The 15571-nt window shown below is 44.7% G+C and overlaps 2 protein-coding genes across 9 annotated transcripts in view; one reads left to right on the top strand and one right to left on the bottom strand.

Moving 5' to 3' along the window:
* The window catches only part of SYNCRIP (synaptotagmin binding cytoplasmic RNA interacting protein), a 99023-nt gene extending 96118 nt beyond the window's left edge, over positions 1-2905 (bottom strand). Inside the window, exons 1-2 of one of the 8 annotated variants that reach the window (XM_077289772.1) lie at positions 2526-2905; positions 1705-1864 (exon numbers count right to left, since the gene is read on the bottom strand). In XM_077289772.1, coding sequence (XP_077145887.1) covers positions 1705-1864; positions 2526-2756 — 391 coding nt within the window. In that variant the 5' untranslated portion in view covers positions 2757-2905. The remainder of the gene's footprint in view (positions 1-1704; positions 1865-2525) is intronic. The other 7 variants (XM_077289774.1, XM_077289777.1, XM_077289776.1 and 4 more) reach the window with 7 other exon arrangements.
* An 8315-nt stretch (positions 2906-11220) lies between these two features.
* On the top strand, positions 11221-14916 carry LOC143807824 (uncharacterized). The gene is made up of 2 exons (XM_077289780.1): positions 11221-12865; positions 13564-14916. Exons 1-2 carry the CDS (start codon positions 11230-11232, stop codon positions 13674-13676), a joined length of 1749 nt encoding a protein of 582 aa, XP_077145895.1. The 5' UTR covers positions 11221-11229; the 3' UTR covers positions 13677-14916.
* The last annotated feature ends 655 nt before the right edge of the window (positions 14917-15571 follow it).

Raw genomic sequence — 15571 nt, 5'->3', positions numbered from 1 at the left:
ACAAAACGCAAGTGCAATGCATGTCCATGCGCCCCCATGTTAAATATAGGGGCGCATGACGCATGCGTCGCCGCAGCAGCGCCCGACGCTGCGTCGCACAACGCTAATGTGAACGGAGCCTTAGCGAAGTCCTCTTAAAATAACAGCTATACTCTTAGCGCGGCCACATGTATATCTCCTAATATTTTTAAAGATGCACTTCATGCAGGCCATGGGCTGCAGAAGATCATCAATTCAGTAAACACTAATCTAGCTACAGAAATGGAGAATAGGGGTATTTGATCTAAACAAACTGTAGCTGACTTATCAACTGAGACATCTATACTTCACCTAGTAAATCTGAACAGTCTCTGACAGAAATTTGGAAAACACTAAACTGGTGTCAAAAATAGACAATGACAGGTCCATAATGACACATGTAGGTTCCATCACTGAAAGATAATGATTCTAAGTGACAGGCACACACTGCCCTTTTCTTTATGCAAAAAAGAGGGTACAAGTGATCTGGTTTAAAAGTGTTTCTGATGTACAGGCTCTATTTTATTTTTATGACGCCTTAAAAAAGCAATCCCATTAAAATGTTCATGAGCTAAACCTTCATGAAAGTATATTTAGCACAAGTGCATTAATATAAACTCATTAATATACTCACAGATCGCAGTCTTCCCCAGTTTCCAGCGCCATTCTGGCTCTTCTGGATCACGAGGCGACCATTACATTGTACATAGACTTACATACAACACCGATGCTTAATAAACTTGCATTGTAACATCGACTTCTGGGCCACACAAGCCCCAGTGTGACCCAGAGAGTCGAAATAGTCGTGTCATGACCCAGAAGAGGACTTGAGCTGGAAATCAGGGAATGCAGCGATCAGTGAGGACATTAATACACTTCGACCACACACACAGTTTAGCCCACCAATTTTAATGGCAGGCCTTTTTTTAAATACGGGAGGCACAATGTGTTAAGCTGATTTATTGGTTTTGAATAGGTGACGGGTGCCTGACTGCTGGGACCCATATACTGCAAGTTTGAATGGAGCAGCAACCACAGTTCTCTGCTTCTCTATTCACTGTCTATGGGAGTGACGAAGGTGGCCAGGTATTGTATGACTATCTTAGTCAGCCCCTTAGAAGATGAATGGAGCGGTACAGCTCATGTGTGACCACAGAATATCGGAGCCCCTGTTTTTATGATTTGAGACTCCCTGAAATCAGATACAATTGAGCAGGTGGAAATGTTACTGTGGAACAACCCCTTAAACCTGAATTATTGAAGCTTTTATCACTCACTTTCTTCACTAGGAGGTGAGCAGCACTGATGACATTTCTTCTGCACACATCTACCAGGACATGTGCACCTATCCTAAGCAGATGGGTGCATGATCTGGCGGTGAGCAGCACTGATGACATCAGTAATCAGAGCCGCTCTCCTACCCATGCAGAAACGAGCGGTCGGACAACTCTTCTAAATGTTATATGCAAACCCCTTCACTGGCAGAGATTCTGTCATACACTGCAGAGCAATGCATTGAAGACACCTCAAGCACTGAAGGGGTTAAAGAAGGGATGGGACGGGACACCAAAATTATATCTGCAGCTCCCATGTCTTGGAAACCACAAAAAGTTGCTAATTTAGACAAAATCCAATGAAGAAAATAAAGCCAAAATAGAAGCCCCTTTTGGAAGAGCTAGGTCTTACCTGAAATGTAAATTTCATCTAGTTTTTCAGCAACTTTCTGTGGTAAACCAGCATCAAGCAAAGTCTGCAAATGCACTGACGGGGCTACTGCAGCATAAGTATCCATGGGCTCTTCTGTACCATTCCCATTAACATGTTCAGCGGCCATAGCTCCAGATATCTGTACAAATGCAATAATCAGGGTCATTAATGGCGACCAGTTGTGCATGCAGAATTAGAGGGCACATTCACTCTGGGGGACACTGCCTTCCAACGTGGCCGCTACTGAGAGCTGGGAACTTTCTGCAGAAGCGGCAGGAGCCTGTCACAGAGCTGTCCATCATCCCGGCACCGTGGCTGGGCTGGATTCCCGCCCGCCTGCACACACAGGGAACAAAGCGCCTGTCCGCTCCCCACCCACAGGACGGCACTAGGCCGGGCCCGGAGCCTGCAGCAAACACGTGCTCGGCTCCTCCGGCGGCGGCAGGCCCGCACACACTGCCAGCACACCGGGCGGCGGCAGGCCCGCACACACTGCCAGCCCACCGGGCGCCGCTGCCCCATGCGGAGCCAGACAATAGCTCCTCCCGGGCCTACTGACAGCATGGAGGCTCCGCTCTGCACACTGTCTGCTGTGGGAGAGTCGGCCCTGCTGCACGACCCGCCATGCTGGCCACATGCTGCACTCCGCCACAACTATGGGAGGGCGCAGGACAGAATGCAAACCCGCGTCCTCCCACCCCGCCGCCAACGTGCTCCTACTGGAATCCATTTTCCAGAGTTGCCGGCTCCGGCCGCAAAACGAGCATGACAGGGAAGTGTCTGCAGCACTGGCGGCTTACCTGTCCCGATCCGGGCGGGTGCTGCCTGTGTCCGGGCTGCCTATGCTGTTTATGGGGGTCAGGGTGTCGGACGAGCGCGCCCCTCGTGTGGTTGCAGCAGCTCCTTGTCCGGCGGAGTGTGGCTGTTGTAAAATGGCGGCCGAGAGAGCCGAGCTCACGCCGCTGGCAGCCAGTCCCACCCCTCCTTCGTGCCTGCGCACTCATGACGAGACCGCGCGTTGCTGTTACCATTCATCTCCGGGGTTTCACGCGCTACCCCTGCCTGCTTCACGGGTCCTCCTATACCGGGGAGTGGCCGTGACGTAACCCTGCGGCCCCGGGCGGGCAGGAAACCCCGGTGAGGTCGCTCCCACTTCACGGGATGGGCGGCCACTATCTGTGGCAGGGAGAGGGGTAGAGAGAATGTCAGGGCACGACTGACTTCTGGTCGAAAATCCTCCTCCAACATCTCTCCATTCGCCTGTGGAATACTGGTCCGCTTCAATGTCACCCTCATTGCTGTTTGTGCGAAAAGTTTTGACAGCGTTTTTTTGTATTATTTTAAACTTTTGTAGAAATAAGGTGTACAGTAGTTTCTCTGAGGCCGGCTCCTGGTGGTAAGTGAGGTATATCTTCTCTGAGGCCGGCTCCTGGTGATGAGTGACGTGTAGCTCCTATGTGGGAGACTCCTCGTGATAAGTGAGGTGTAGCTTCTCTGAGGCCGTCTCCTGGTGGTAAGTGAGGTGTAGCTCCGATGTGGGAGACTCCTCGTGATACCTGAGGTGTAGCTTCTCCGAGGCCGGCTCCTCCTGATACCTGAGGTGTAGCTTCTGAGGCCGGCTCCTGGTGATACCTGAGGTGTAGCTTCTGAGGCCGGCTCCTGGTGATACCTGAGGTGTAGCTTCTCCGAGGCCGGCTCCTCCTGATACCTGAGGTGTAGCTTCTGAGGCCGGCTCCTCCTGATACCTGAGGTGTAGCTTCTGAGGCCGGCTCCTGGTGATACCTGAGGTGTAGCTTCTCCGAGGCCGGCTCCTCCTGATACCTGAGGTGTAGCTTCTGAGGCCGGCTCCTGGTGATACCTGAGGTGTAGCTTCTCTGAGGCTGGCTCCTGGTGATACCTGAAGTGCAGCTTCTCTCTGAGGCCGGATCCTCCTGATACCTGAGGTGTAGCTTCTCTGAGGCCGGCTCCTCCTGATACCTGAGGTGTAGCTTCTGAGGCCGGCTCCTCCTGATACCTGAGGTGTAGCTTCTCTGAGGCCGTCTCCTGGTGATACCTGAGGTGTAGTTCCTGAGACCGTCTCCTGGTGATCAGTGAGGTGTAGCTTCTCTGAGGCCGTCTCCTGGTGCACAAAAATTGCGGAATGCATTCTAAATGATAGGATGCATATGTATGCGTTTTTATAGCGAAAATTCCTGAATGTGTGCACATACCCTTACTCAGGGAAAGAGGTTGTTGGGCAAAATCTCACAATACATGACCCCATCCATACTCCCTTCAATACAGAGCAGTAATCCTGTACCCTTTGCACAAAAGCACCTCCAAAGTATGTTTATCCCACCATGTTTCTTGGTTGAAACTCTTGTGATTCTAATCATCCTTCTTCCTCCAAACACGGCGAGTAGAGTTGATACCAAAAAGTTCTATTTTGGTCTCCTCTGACCACATGACCTTCTCCCATGCCTCCTCTGGATCCTCCAGATGATCACTGGCGAACTTCAAGCAGGCCTGGACATGTGCCGATTCTTTGGAATGCACTACCTAGGTTAATACAATTAATCCCCAATCCCCACAGTTTTAAGCGTGCACTAAAAACTCATTTGTTCAGATTGGCCTACCGCCTCAACGCATTAACCTAACTATCCCTGTGTGGCCTATTAATAAAAAACAACAACATAATCACGTTCCTCCATCATGTTCTCATACACTTTATGCAGTTAATAGCCTCTGTGTCTGTACTGTTACATACTTAGGCAGTTAACTGGTTCATGCAGCTTTACATGAACACCCGAGCCTTACACTATGGCTGGTCCAAATAACTAAAGCAATTGTTACCATCCACCTCTCGTGTCTCCCCTTTTCCTCATAGATTGTAAGCTTGCGAGCAGGGCCCTCATTCCTACTGGTATCTGTTTTGAACTGTGATTTCTGTTATGCTGTAATGTCTATTGTCTGTATAAGTCCCCTCTATAAGTTGTAAAGCGCTGCGGAATATGTTGGCGCTATATAAATAAAATTATTATTATTATTATTATGTGCTGGCATGAGCAGGGGGACCTAGCATGCCGTGCAGGATTTTAATCCATGACAGCATTGTGTGTTACTAATGGTAATGTTTGAGCTTGTGGTTCAAATTCTCTTCAGATCATTGTCCAGGTCCTACCATGTAGTTCTAGGCTGATTCTTGTCCTTTCTCAGAATCATCCTTACCCAACAAGGCGACATCTTGCATGGAATAGAGAGCTTTTTGGTCTGGCCATGGTGGAGAGGTTGGAGTGTGATTGAGTGAGTATATGGAAAGGTGTCTTTTATACTGGTAACAAATTCAAACAGGTGCAATTAATACAGGTAATGAGTGTAGAGTAGCAGGGCTTCTTAAAGGGAACCTGTCACCTGAATTTGGCGGGCCCTTTTTTCGGTCCGATGGGCAGTGTTTCCGGGTGTTTTATTCACCCCTTCCTTTCCTGCTGGGCGCACGCTGGCCGCAATATTGTCTTGAAGTTGATTCGCTTTCCTCCGTAGAACACGCCTGCGCAAGGCAATCTTGCCTTGCGCACGTGCAGTATGCTTTGCCCAACTGCGGGCAAAGCCGAAAAGCATTAGTGCGCATGTGCCGGCGCACTATGTCCCGGAAGTATTTTGCTGTGTTCCGGTATCGCTGTATTTCTGTGTTTCATGAAACCTGATCCGATCCTAGTATGGGATCGGCCATGAGGTCGCCGATCTGCGCGGAAAAGTCTCGTTTCGTATGACGCTTTCAGCGCCATTTTTCAGCCAATGAAGGAGGGCGCAGAGTGTGGGCAGCGTGATGACATAGGTCTCGGTCCCCACCATCTTAGAGAAGGGCATGACAGTGATTGGCTTGCTTTCTGCGGCGTCACAGGGGCTATAAAGGGGTGTGCACGCCGACCGCCATCTTACTTCTGCCGATCTTGGCATAGGGAGAGGTTGCTGCAGCTTTATCAGAAGAAGGGATATAGTTAGGGAGGGAAGATTAACCCCCAAACTGATTGTACTGTAGCGATTTCCACTGTCCAACACCACTTTTTTTTGCAGGGACAGTGGAGGCTTTATCTTTGTGCATCAGCTCTGTAGCTTAATAGGCTGCCTTATAAGGCTCCCTGATAGCTGCATTGCTGTTTGCATGCTGCTGTGCAAACCAACTGCTTTTTTAAAAGCAAAAATCCTGTTGCTCCTTTCTGCACAGTTATCTTGTTTATTTGTCCACACGTTTGTGTGCAGCAGTCCTTTTTATTGCTGCCATACTTGTCCTGAGGTCATTGTAGGGAGATTGAAATTGTACTACAGTCCTTGTATTTTTTCGTATATCTTCCAGCCACTTTCTGCCACTTACATTGTGGTGTTTTATACACCGGGCCTGAGTTTTGGTTCAGTCTCCCCCAAAAAAAGTGAGATTCAAATTCTCACAAAGTGGATATACTTCAGTCCTGTTAGTTTGTCGTATGACAGCCAGCCACTTTCTGCTACTTATATTGCATTGTTATATACGCTGGGCCTGAGTTTTGGTTCAGTCTCCCCCCAAAAAAAGTGAGATTCAAATTCTCGAGAACATAGCATAAGCAGGAATTAAAACATAACTTTTAATGTATAACCAAATAAAGGAATATATTAAATAAACTGTCACCCAAAAAAAAAAAAAAAAAGTGTATCAATAAAAAAGTACTACTGGGTATACCCTGTCAGGGGATGTGCCATACAAAATTTAGTACTTATTAAGGATTTTTGTGCAGACGCTGGCAGTGGTCCAGTGTCCTATCACTCAACCCAAGGTACCTGATTAAATGGAGATAATGCCTATAGAGGAAGCATTGATCAAATGCCAATACAGATAAGCAGATAACCTTGGTTGCATTAGTATTAGCAGTTATCACAAAATAAAGGGAGGGGTAAGATCAATTGGAAAAGATATGTACACAAATGTAATATTGGAACAATCTCACCAGTTGCTGAGGATAGGTAAGGTGGTGCCCCAATTCGCTTAGGTGGAGAAATCCTTCAAGCCACAACATCAGGAGACAATTCCCTGTCAGTCCCTGGGGGGCTATCAATAAATCTCAATCCCCGAGCTCCTGCCCTTACAAGGACAGTCCACATCTACCCCTAAGGTACAACATGCCCTGCACTCTCCCTATTTCCAGGTCCCAACGCGTTTCTTTGCAACTATCCAAAAATAGAACAAAAGCGGAAGCTTTATGCCAATTAAAAAGAAGAATTTTATTGATAACACATTAAAAATTCTGGTAAAGTCCAAATGACATACAGTGGAGAAACATAAAACAGAAAATATACTGTCTGCTGTAGAAATACATATATAAATACACCTATTTAACATAAAGTGTTCCCTAATAGATAAAGCCCAATAAAGAAAAACAATGTCTATAGATAGTTCAAGCAAATAATAGCCAAAATGCTAAAATGCACAATATTCCATAATATGGGCTAAATGGAAATGCACGGGTCAGTGTTGCATGTCATGTATACACTGGGGCTACAGAATGTATATAAGCAAAATAAAGAGGTGTATTAACCTAAGAAATATAGATAAGCCCTAGAGAAGTAGGCTATGGAGTCACTATACATAAGTTAACATACTGGCCACATAGTAGTGCTCAAGTATAGGGCATAGTAATGGATATAAAGATTTGTGCCACTATGTATTAGTGTACTGACCACATGCTAATGATGTACAAACATAGGGGGAGATGAAGGTATGTTTACCTGTAACAGCAGAGCAGTAAATGGACCCCGACGCGCGTTTCGCGGTTAAGCTTCGTCCAGGGGAGTAGTATGCCATACAAAATTTAGTACTTATTAAGGATTTTTGTGCTGACGCTGGCAGTGGTCCAGTGTCCTATCACTCAACCCAAGGTACCTGATTAAATGGAGATAATGCCTATAGAGGAAGCATTGATCAAATGCCAATACAGATAAGCAGATAACCTTGGTTGCATTAGTATTAGCAGTTATCACAAAATAAAGGGAGGGGTAAGATCAATTGGAAAATATATGTACACAAATGTAATATTGGAACAATCTCACCAGTTGCTGAGGATAGGTAAGGTGGTGCCCCAATTCGCTTAGGTGGAGAAATCCTTCAAGCCACAACATCAGGAGACAATTCCCTGTCAGTCCCTGGGGGGCTATCAATAAATCTCAATCCCCGAGCTCCTGCCCTTACAAGGACAGTCCACATCTACCCCTAAGGTACAACATGCCCTGCACTCTCCCTATTTCCAGGTCCCAACGCGTTTCTTTGCAAGCAGGATCATCAGGGGACTAGCTTGCATGGGAGATAAGGTGCTTCAGTGCTACTTTCTGCCACTTAAATTGTGTTGTTTTATGCACAGGGCCTAAGTTTTGGTTCAGCCTCCCACAAAAAAAAAGGGAGATTTAAATTCTCAACAAGTTTATATACACCTTCTACCTTGTTTTACAGTACCATATAACGGTTGTTATTTTGGTTAGATTTTCCAAAAAATGAGGAAGTCTGGTGGAAGAGCCCGTGGGCGGTGGTTGCCAGCTGGTCCATCTGGTGGTAGTGGCAAAAGCACAATAGCACCTAAGGCTGGAGGTGTTGAGCCAGCGTCATCGTCTGGCTACACAAGGCCTTGAAGGCTCCCTTATCTGGGAGTAGGAAAACCGCTTTTAAAGCCGGAGCAGCAAGAAAAAGTTTTGGCTTTCCTTGCTGACTCAGCCTCTAGCTCTTTCGCCTCCTCTTCAGAAAGTTCCAAATATAAAAGCAGCGAGTCGTCAGTGGATGCTCCCGGTCAGGAACAAGACATTTCCTTGTGTCCTTCACCCAAACCAAAAGTGAAGGATACGTCAGGCGACACTACAGGTTACTCCATGGAGCTCTTTACACATACCATGCCTGGGTTAGAAAGGGAAATTGTTAACTGCCCATTACAAGATGAATCGGACATGGAGTGCGCTGATGCACAGCCACAGCTAGATTATGCTGTTCCATTGACTCAGATCACTACATTGCCCTGGCAGTGTACTGAGCCAGAATCTGACCCTGATGAGACTATGGTGCCCTGTCCCGAACGCTATAGCACCTTACACGGTGACACAGAGGAAGGTGCACATGACATTGAAGAGGAGGTGATAGATGACCCAGTTGTTGACCCAGATTGGCAGCCATTGGGGGAAGAGGGTGCTGCTGCCAGTAGCTCAGAAGCGGAGGAGAATGATCCGCAGCAGCCATCTGGCAGGCCCGTATCAGGCCAAAAACGTTTGTCAAAAACAGTTTTAGGACAGCATGGCCATCCGATGAAAGTAGCACAGCGTGCAATGCCTGAAAAGGTATTCCATAGTAGGAAGAGTGTAGTGTGGCAATTTTTTATCCAAGATCCGAATGATCAGTCGAAAGTTATCTGTAATTTGAACTCCCACATTGCTATACTAATCTCGTTAGAGATGATGCCCTATTGGTTGGTTGAAAGCGAAGCTTTCAAAGACCTGATGGCCTACGCAGTACCACGCTATGACCTACCCAGTCGGCACTTCTTTGCGAGAAAAGCCATCCCAGCCCTCCACCAGCATCTCAAAGACCGCATTGTCCATACACTGAGGCAATCATTCAGTGGAAAGGTGCACCTCACAACAGATGCATGGACCAGTAGGCATGGCCAGGGACGTAACGTGTCCATCACGGCGCACTGGGTTAATGTGGATGCAGGCTCCACAGGGGACAGCCATAGTGGGATAGTTCTGCCTAGCCCACGGTCTAGGAAACAGTTGGCTGTAGGCGTTCGCCACCCCTCCTCTTCCTTCTCCTACAGAAGCGAAAGCTCGTCCACAGAGCGCAGTCGCACGACCACTCCATCCGCAGCTGCCAGTGTTGCACACGAGGTGTCCCATTATCGAACAGCTAGTGGTAAGCGTCAGCAGGCTGTGTTACAAATGAAGTGTTTGGACGACAACAGACACACCGCGGAAGTACTGGCCGAGTACTTGCAGCAACAAATTCAGTCATGGCTGGGCAGTGTACATCTTGAGGCAGGCAAGGTAGTCAGTGATAACGGAAGGAATTTTATGGCTGCCATAGCCCTTTCAGAACTGAAACACATACCTTGCCTGGCTCACACCTTGAACTTGGTGGTGCAGTGCTTCCTCAAAAATTATCCGGAGTTACCAGCCCTGCTCCTGAAAGTGCGAAGACTTTGCTCGCACATCCGCCGGTCGCCCGTACACTCCAGCCGTATGCTGAACCATCAGCGATCGCTGCATCTTCCCCAGCACCGCCTAATAATCGACGTTGCAACAAGGTGGAACTCCACACTGCACATTGTTCAGAGGCTGTGCGAACAGAGGCGTGCTGTAATTAATTTTTGGGAGGATACACATACACGGGCAGGCACTTGGATGGCAGACATGGAGTTGTCTGTTGTGCAGTGGTCGAAGCTACAAGATCTCTGTCAAGTCCTTCAGTGTTTTGAGGAATGCACACGGCTGGTAAGTGCAGACGACGCCATCATAAGCACGAGCATCCCACTAATGCGTCTGCTGATGCAAAATTTGACGCACATTAAGGAGCAGGCGTCTACAGCCGAGGAGGAGGGAAGCCTTGTTGACAGTCAGCCATTGTCTGCTCAGGGAACTCTCCTGGACGAGGTGGCGGACGAAGAAGAGGAGGAGGATGATGGGGATGAATATTTATGGGAGGAGGATGCTTCTCAGGGGGCAATAGAAACTGGTGGCGTTGCAAGGTCAGGTACAGGGTTTTTGCGGGACACTATGTTGATTTGCAAGAAAGTGCTCCTCAACCCAGCACAAGCAGTGAATTGACACCTGGAACATTGGCCCACATGGTTGAGTATGCCTTGCGTATCCTAAAAAGGGACCCCCGCATTATCAAAATTATGACCGATGACGATTACTGGTTGGCTTGCCTCCTGGATCCACGATATAAAGGAAAATTACAAAATATCATGCCACATGAGAACCTTGAGCAAATATTGGCTACCAAACAAGCAACTCTTGTAGACCGTTTGGTTCAGGCATTCCCAGCACACAATTTTATCATAAGTCCGCAGACAGTGTTGTGCACACCTCAAAACATACATATTTATACACAATTCCCCATATGAATATTTTTTGGGGAAAAAAGAGGCATAGGCAGAAAAATAAATGGAATAAAAACTTCTCTTTAATACACAAATTCATAAAATACAATAATACAAAACGGGAATCCTCTATAAAAACTATAAAAAAAATATCTTCTATAACAAGAAAAACAACAGACGTGGCAATGACAAATTGAAGGTAATCTATCAGATAGAATTTTGACGACATCACATACATTTATTAGAAAAGGGTTTAACATTCTCACCTTCCTCATATCTAGATAAGTTTGAAGTAGTAAAAGACCTACATTTGTTTGCACGCAAGATTATCTTGCAGAAATTACATCATAGAACTGATTTGGAGGAACTTTTCCCCACCGAGGTCGAGAAAGAGGCCTTGAGATGTTTGGAAGAACTCATGGAGGAAAATAACAAAGAGGCTGAGGGTAAGTTCCCTATGCAATTGTTGGGAAAATCCAACAAATTCCCCAGCCTTAGTACATGCCCAGCGGTAGATGTTTTTGTTAAAGTTATGACAAGGGAGGTTGAAAGCTTATCGGCTGTTCCTAATTGGATTTCTAATCTTGATACCAGCGAGAGGAGGGCCCTTAGAGAACTGCAGACATGGGATGATATCGTCATTAAACAGGCGGATAAAGGTGGCAATACAGTATTGTGGCCAAGTAAAATGTATGAAAAACAGGCTCACAAGATTCTTAACAATACCAGTTGCTATAAAAAATTATGTTATGACCCATTAACCGAATTTCAGCATGATTTGGTGATGATTCTTGAGTCTGCCTTTAATGACGGTATCATCCCTAAAAGGCTAGTTGAAGTTGTGACTAAATTACAGCCCAGGATGGCAACATTTTACCTGTTGCCTAAACTACACAAAAATCCGGTAGATCCTCCTGGTAGGCCCATAGTGGCAGGGAATGGCAGCCTCTGTGAAATAATCTGTATGGTTATTGATTATCTAAAACCGTTAGTACAGACGCTGCCATCCTTCATTAAAGATACAACTATGATGCTAAAACAGCTAGATTCTGTACAGTTGGAGAAAGGGGCCGTTTTGGTCACGGCGGATGTTGAAGCACTGTATTCTTCCATTAGACACGAAGATGGTTTAAGAGCAGCCTCTCATTATTTGGGAGAAAGTAATCTGGAATCTTCACTTATTGAGCTTATTCTTATTCTCTTGAAATTCGTATTAGAGCATAATGTGTTCATATTCAACAAGGATATTTTCATCCAGAAGCAGGGTACTGCGATGGGGGCCACTTGTGCCCCCTCGTATGCAAATCTGTTTATGGGTTATTGGGAACGCCTAATTTTTCAAGTAGATGATGAAGACAGTCAGGCCATACAAGGGTGGAGTCGTTACATTGACGACATCCTGTTTATCTGGGAAGATTCTATTGAAAGATTAGATGCGTTTACGATCAAACTAAATCAGAACCAGTTTAATATAAATTTAACCTATAAATATGGGAGAACTGTCGATTTTCTAGATCTCAAAATAAAAACTTTAGAAGATGGTAAGATAGTTACAGATGTTTTCAGAAAATCCACAGCTACTAACACCTTATTACACGCTTCTTCTGCCCACCATAGATCTACCATTAACGGAATACCCACAGGGCAATTTCTTAGAATTAAGAGGATTTGTACAACTATGGAGGACTACGAAAAACAATCATCTGACCTTGCCAGAAGGTTTCATGACAGAGGTTATAGTAACCGACAGATCAAAAAGGGACTTAAGAAAGCCAACAAAACCCCTAGAGAAGAACTTTTATATGGCACTGGACGTAAAAAGGAGTCAAAGGATAACAAGAGTGAATTAAGATTTATTACCAGATTTAACAAACAATGGCCGGAATTAACTAATATTATGCAGAAACATTGGGGGATTTTACAATCGGATCCTGTACTAAAGCAGCTGTTACCCAAGCATCCATTATTGGTTGCGAGGAGATCCAAAAATTTGAAGGATTTGCTTGTACATAGCCATTACTCCAAGGCGGGCCATATATCTACAATCTCTGAAGGTAATGTTTTTTTCCCATGCAATATGTGCAAAGGATGTTATAATCTAGTTAAATGTAAAACCTTCACTAATTTCGATGGCTCTAGGACTTTCGATATACGAAAGAGACTTACATGTTCATCTAAAGGCATTATTTACCACGCCAGCTGTCCGTGTAAAAAAATATATATTGGATTAACGACACGTGAGTTAAAGATAAGAACTAGAGAGCATGTAAGAGATATAGAGAAGTCCATAACTGAACTTGATCCGAGTACATTAAAGACCTTACCTAGGCATTTTAGACTACATCATCGTTCAGATCCTAGGGGTCTGAAGATTAAAGCAATAGATCAGGTCCGTTTGGGAGTAAGAGGGGGGAATTTGGCAAAAGCCCTGGCCCAAAGGGAGAGCAAATGGATTTATCTGTTGGGAACTATGGCGCCACAAGGTCTTAATGAGACGTTAGGTCTAAATGCATTTTTATAAATTCCCCGGTCATTTTTTTTTTTTTTTTTTTGGGGTAGTTTATATTTAGTTTACTGCATCCCTATATCCTTTTCTTTTCTTTTTCTTCTTTTCTTTTTTTCTTGTGTTCATACTGCCTTTGTTCTGTATATATATTCCCTTACCCTATTTGGGTCTCAATGTGGTGGTCCTGTTTTAATTGTCTGTGTCTATATGTTGTGTATTAATTTTATTTTCATTTAATTGCATTAGTATCGGTGGCAACTTACCTCCTGGTGGTTTTCCCTTGTCGTGTGTTTCTCTGGAGATGTGTCTTCGTGCATCTGAAGGGGGATATAAAAGAGAAAAAACTAAAGAGAAGATAATCAGAAGACTATATTATCTATTATCACTTGCACTTTATATTTGTGTATATTTATTTATATATATTTGTCGTATATCACTTGCACTTTATATCTATTTTTACATATGTATATCTGCTAGTTAATGGTTATTTATATGTTTGTTAAATAATGGGTATATTAGTACACTTATATTTCATGAATTATTATGATTATGGTAATTATTGTATTTTAGTATTGATTTCATGTTTTTATATTTATTACATATCTGCACATTTATTAATTATCATATGTATTTGTTAAAGATGTATTCTTTATTCACCAATTATGCACTTGATATAGAGATCTATTCATTTTTTATATATTTTTTCAAAATTAGGTAATTTTGTGGTTATTATCTATATTTCTATTATCAGCATTAGGATGAGAGGTTTTTTAGTTGCTGACCGTCTTAATTTTATCTATCTTTGGATATTTATCCTCAGGCTCTCGGCTTGCGTATCTTCTTTCTTTGCTGAGTCTCGGTATGTGGTCCGCGCATGCGCAGGTTGATGACGTCCCAGTGACTTCCTGCCCTGTACTACTAGGAAGGCGAAGCGTTTCACGCTTGCGTTCCAGGCGCAGGGCTACGGAAGTCACATCTTACTTTGGGAGGCATCTAGACAGGCGCATGCGCACTTACAAAACCAATCATGCCGACACGAGATACAGCTGCTTTAGTTAGATATAAATGCAGAGCCTTGCACTATAGACACTTATGCCCCTTATGTGAGGAAGCCAGTTGGCGAAACGGCGCTGTCGGGGTCGCGGTGGGACACTCCAATTCACATCCATGTAAGTTTATTTTATTCCAGCAACAATCTGCATTTTTGCAAATATACCTTAGCTTGGTAAGTTTGGTGTATCATGGCACTTTATTATGTACCTGTTTTATAGCCTAGCATGCCATCACATCATTAAGGGATTATCCACATACTTGGGGCTGTGTATAGGATTTTAGGAACATGTGTTCCAGGATATTTAGATGTGTCTCATATCCATTCATTACTTAATACACAGCCTTTTTTGCAAGGCATTGTGAGGCTAGAGGTCTTTTCATACATAGTGCCCTATTTTGCTGTTTACACTATCTTATAGTATTTACTGTTGCTGCTACTTTATTATACCATATTAGGATGTAGTCCCTAGCGGTTTGTTTTTATAGAGGATTCCCCTGTTTTGTATTATTGTATTTTATGAATTTGTGTATTAAAGAGAAGTTTTTATTCCATTTATTTTTCTGCCTATGCCTCTTTGTCCCCAAAAAATATTCATATGGGGAATTGTGTATAAATATTCCCAGCACACAGCAGCGGTGATGTTCTCACACGAGCCGTAGGGGGCAACATGGCAGAGGTGTTAGAGGTGCACAATTCCGAAGTGGTGTTGGACAGAGGGGTTTTATGACCAGGTTGTGGAGTGATTTCGCAATGACCGCTGACACGACAGGTACTGCATCATCGATTCAAAGTGACAGGAGACAGCATTTGTCCAGTATGGTTACGAACTACTTTTCCTCCCTTATCGATGTTCTCCCTCACAGGTCATTCCCCTTTGATTACTGGGCATCTAAAATAGACACCTGGTCTGAATTGGCAGAATATGCATTACAGGAGCTTGCTTGCCCTGCTGCTAGTGTGCTATCAGAAAGACTCTTCAGTGCTGCTGGTTCAATACTGACCGAAAAAAGGACACGTCTGGCTACCCAAAATGTTGATGATCTGACCTTTATTAAAATGAACCAATCATGGATTTCAAATAATTTTGCCCCACCTTCCCCTGCTGATACGTAGCTTGCCTGAAAAATGTCTTGCTTTTGGCCTCCTCTTACTGATCTCTCCAATTCCTCCATTTGCAGCTGCTGAATGTCCACCATAGGC

The sequence above is a fragment of the Ranitomeya variabilis genome, chromosome 2, assembly GCF_051348905.1.
Source record: "Ranitomeya variabilis isolate aRanVar5 chromosome 2, aRanVar5.hap1, whole genome shotgun sequence".
In the NCBI taxonomy this organism is placed as follows: domain Eukaryota; kingdom Metazoa; phylum Chordata; class Amphibia; order Anura; family Dendrobatidae; genus Ranitomeya; species Ranitomeya variabilis.
The sequence above is the reverse complement of the archived record's forward strand: the minus strand, read 5'-3'. Positions and strand labels throughout refer to the sequence as shown.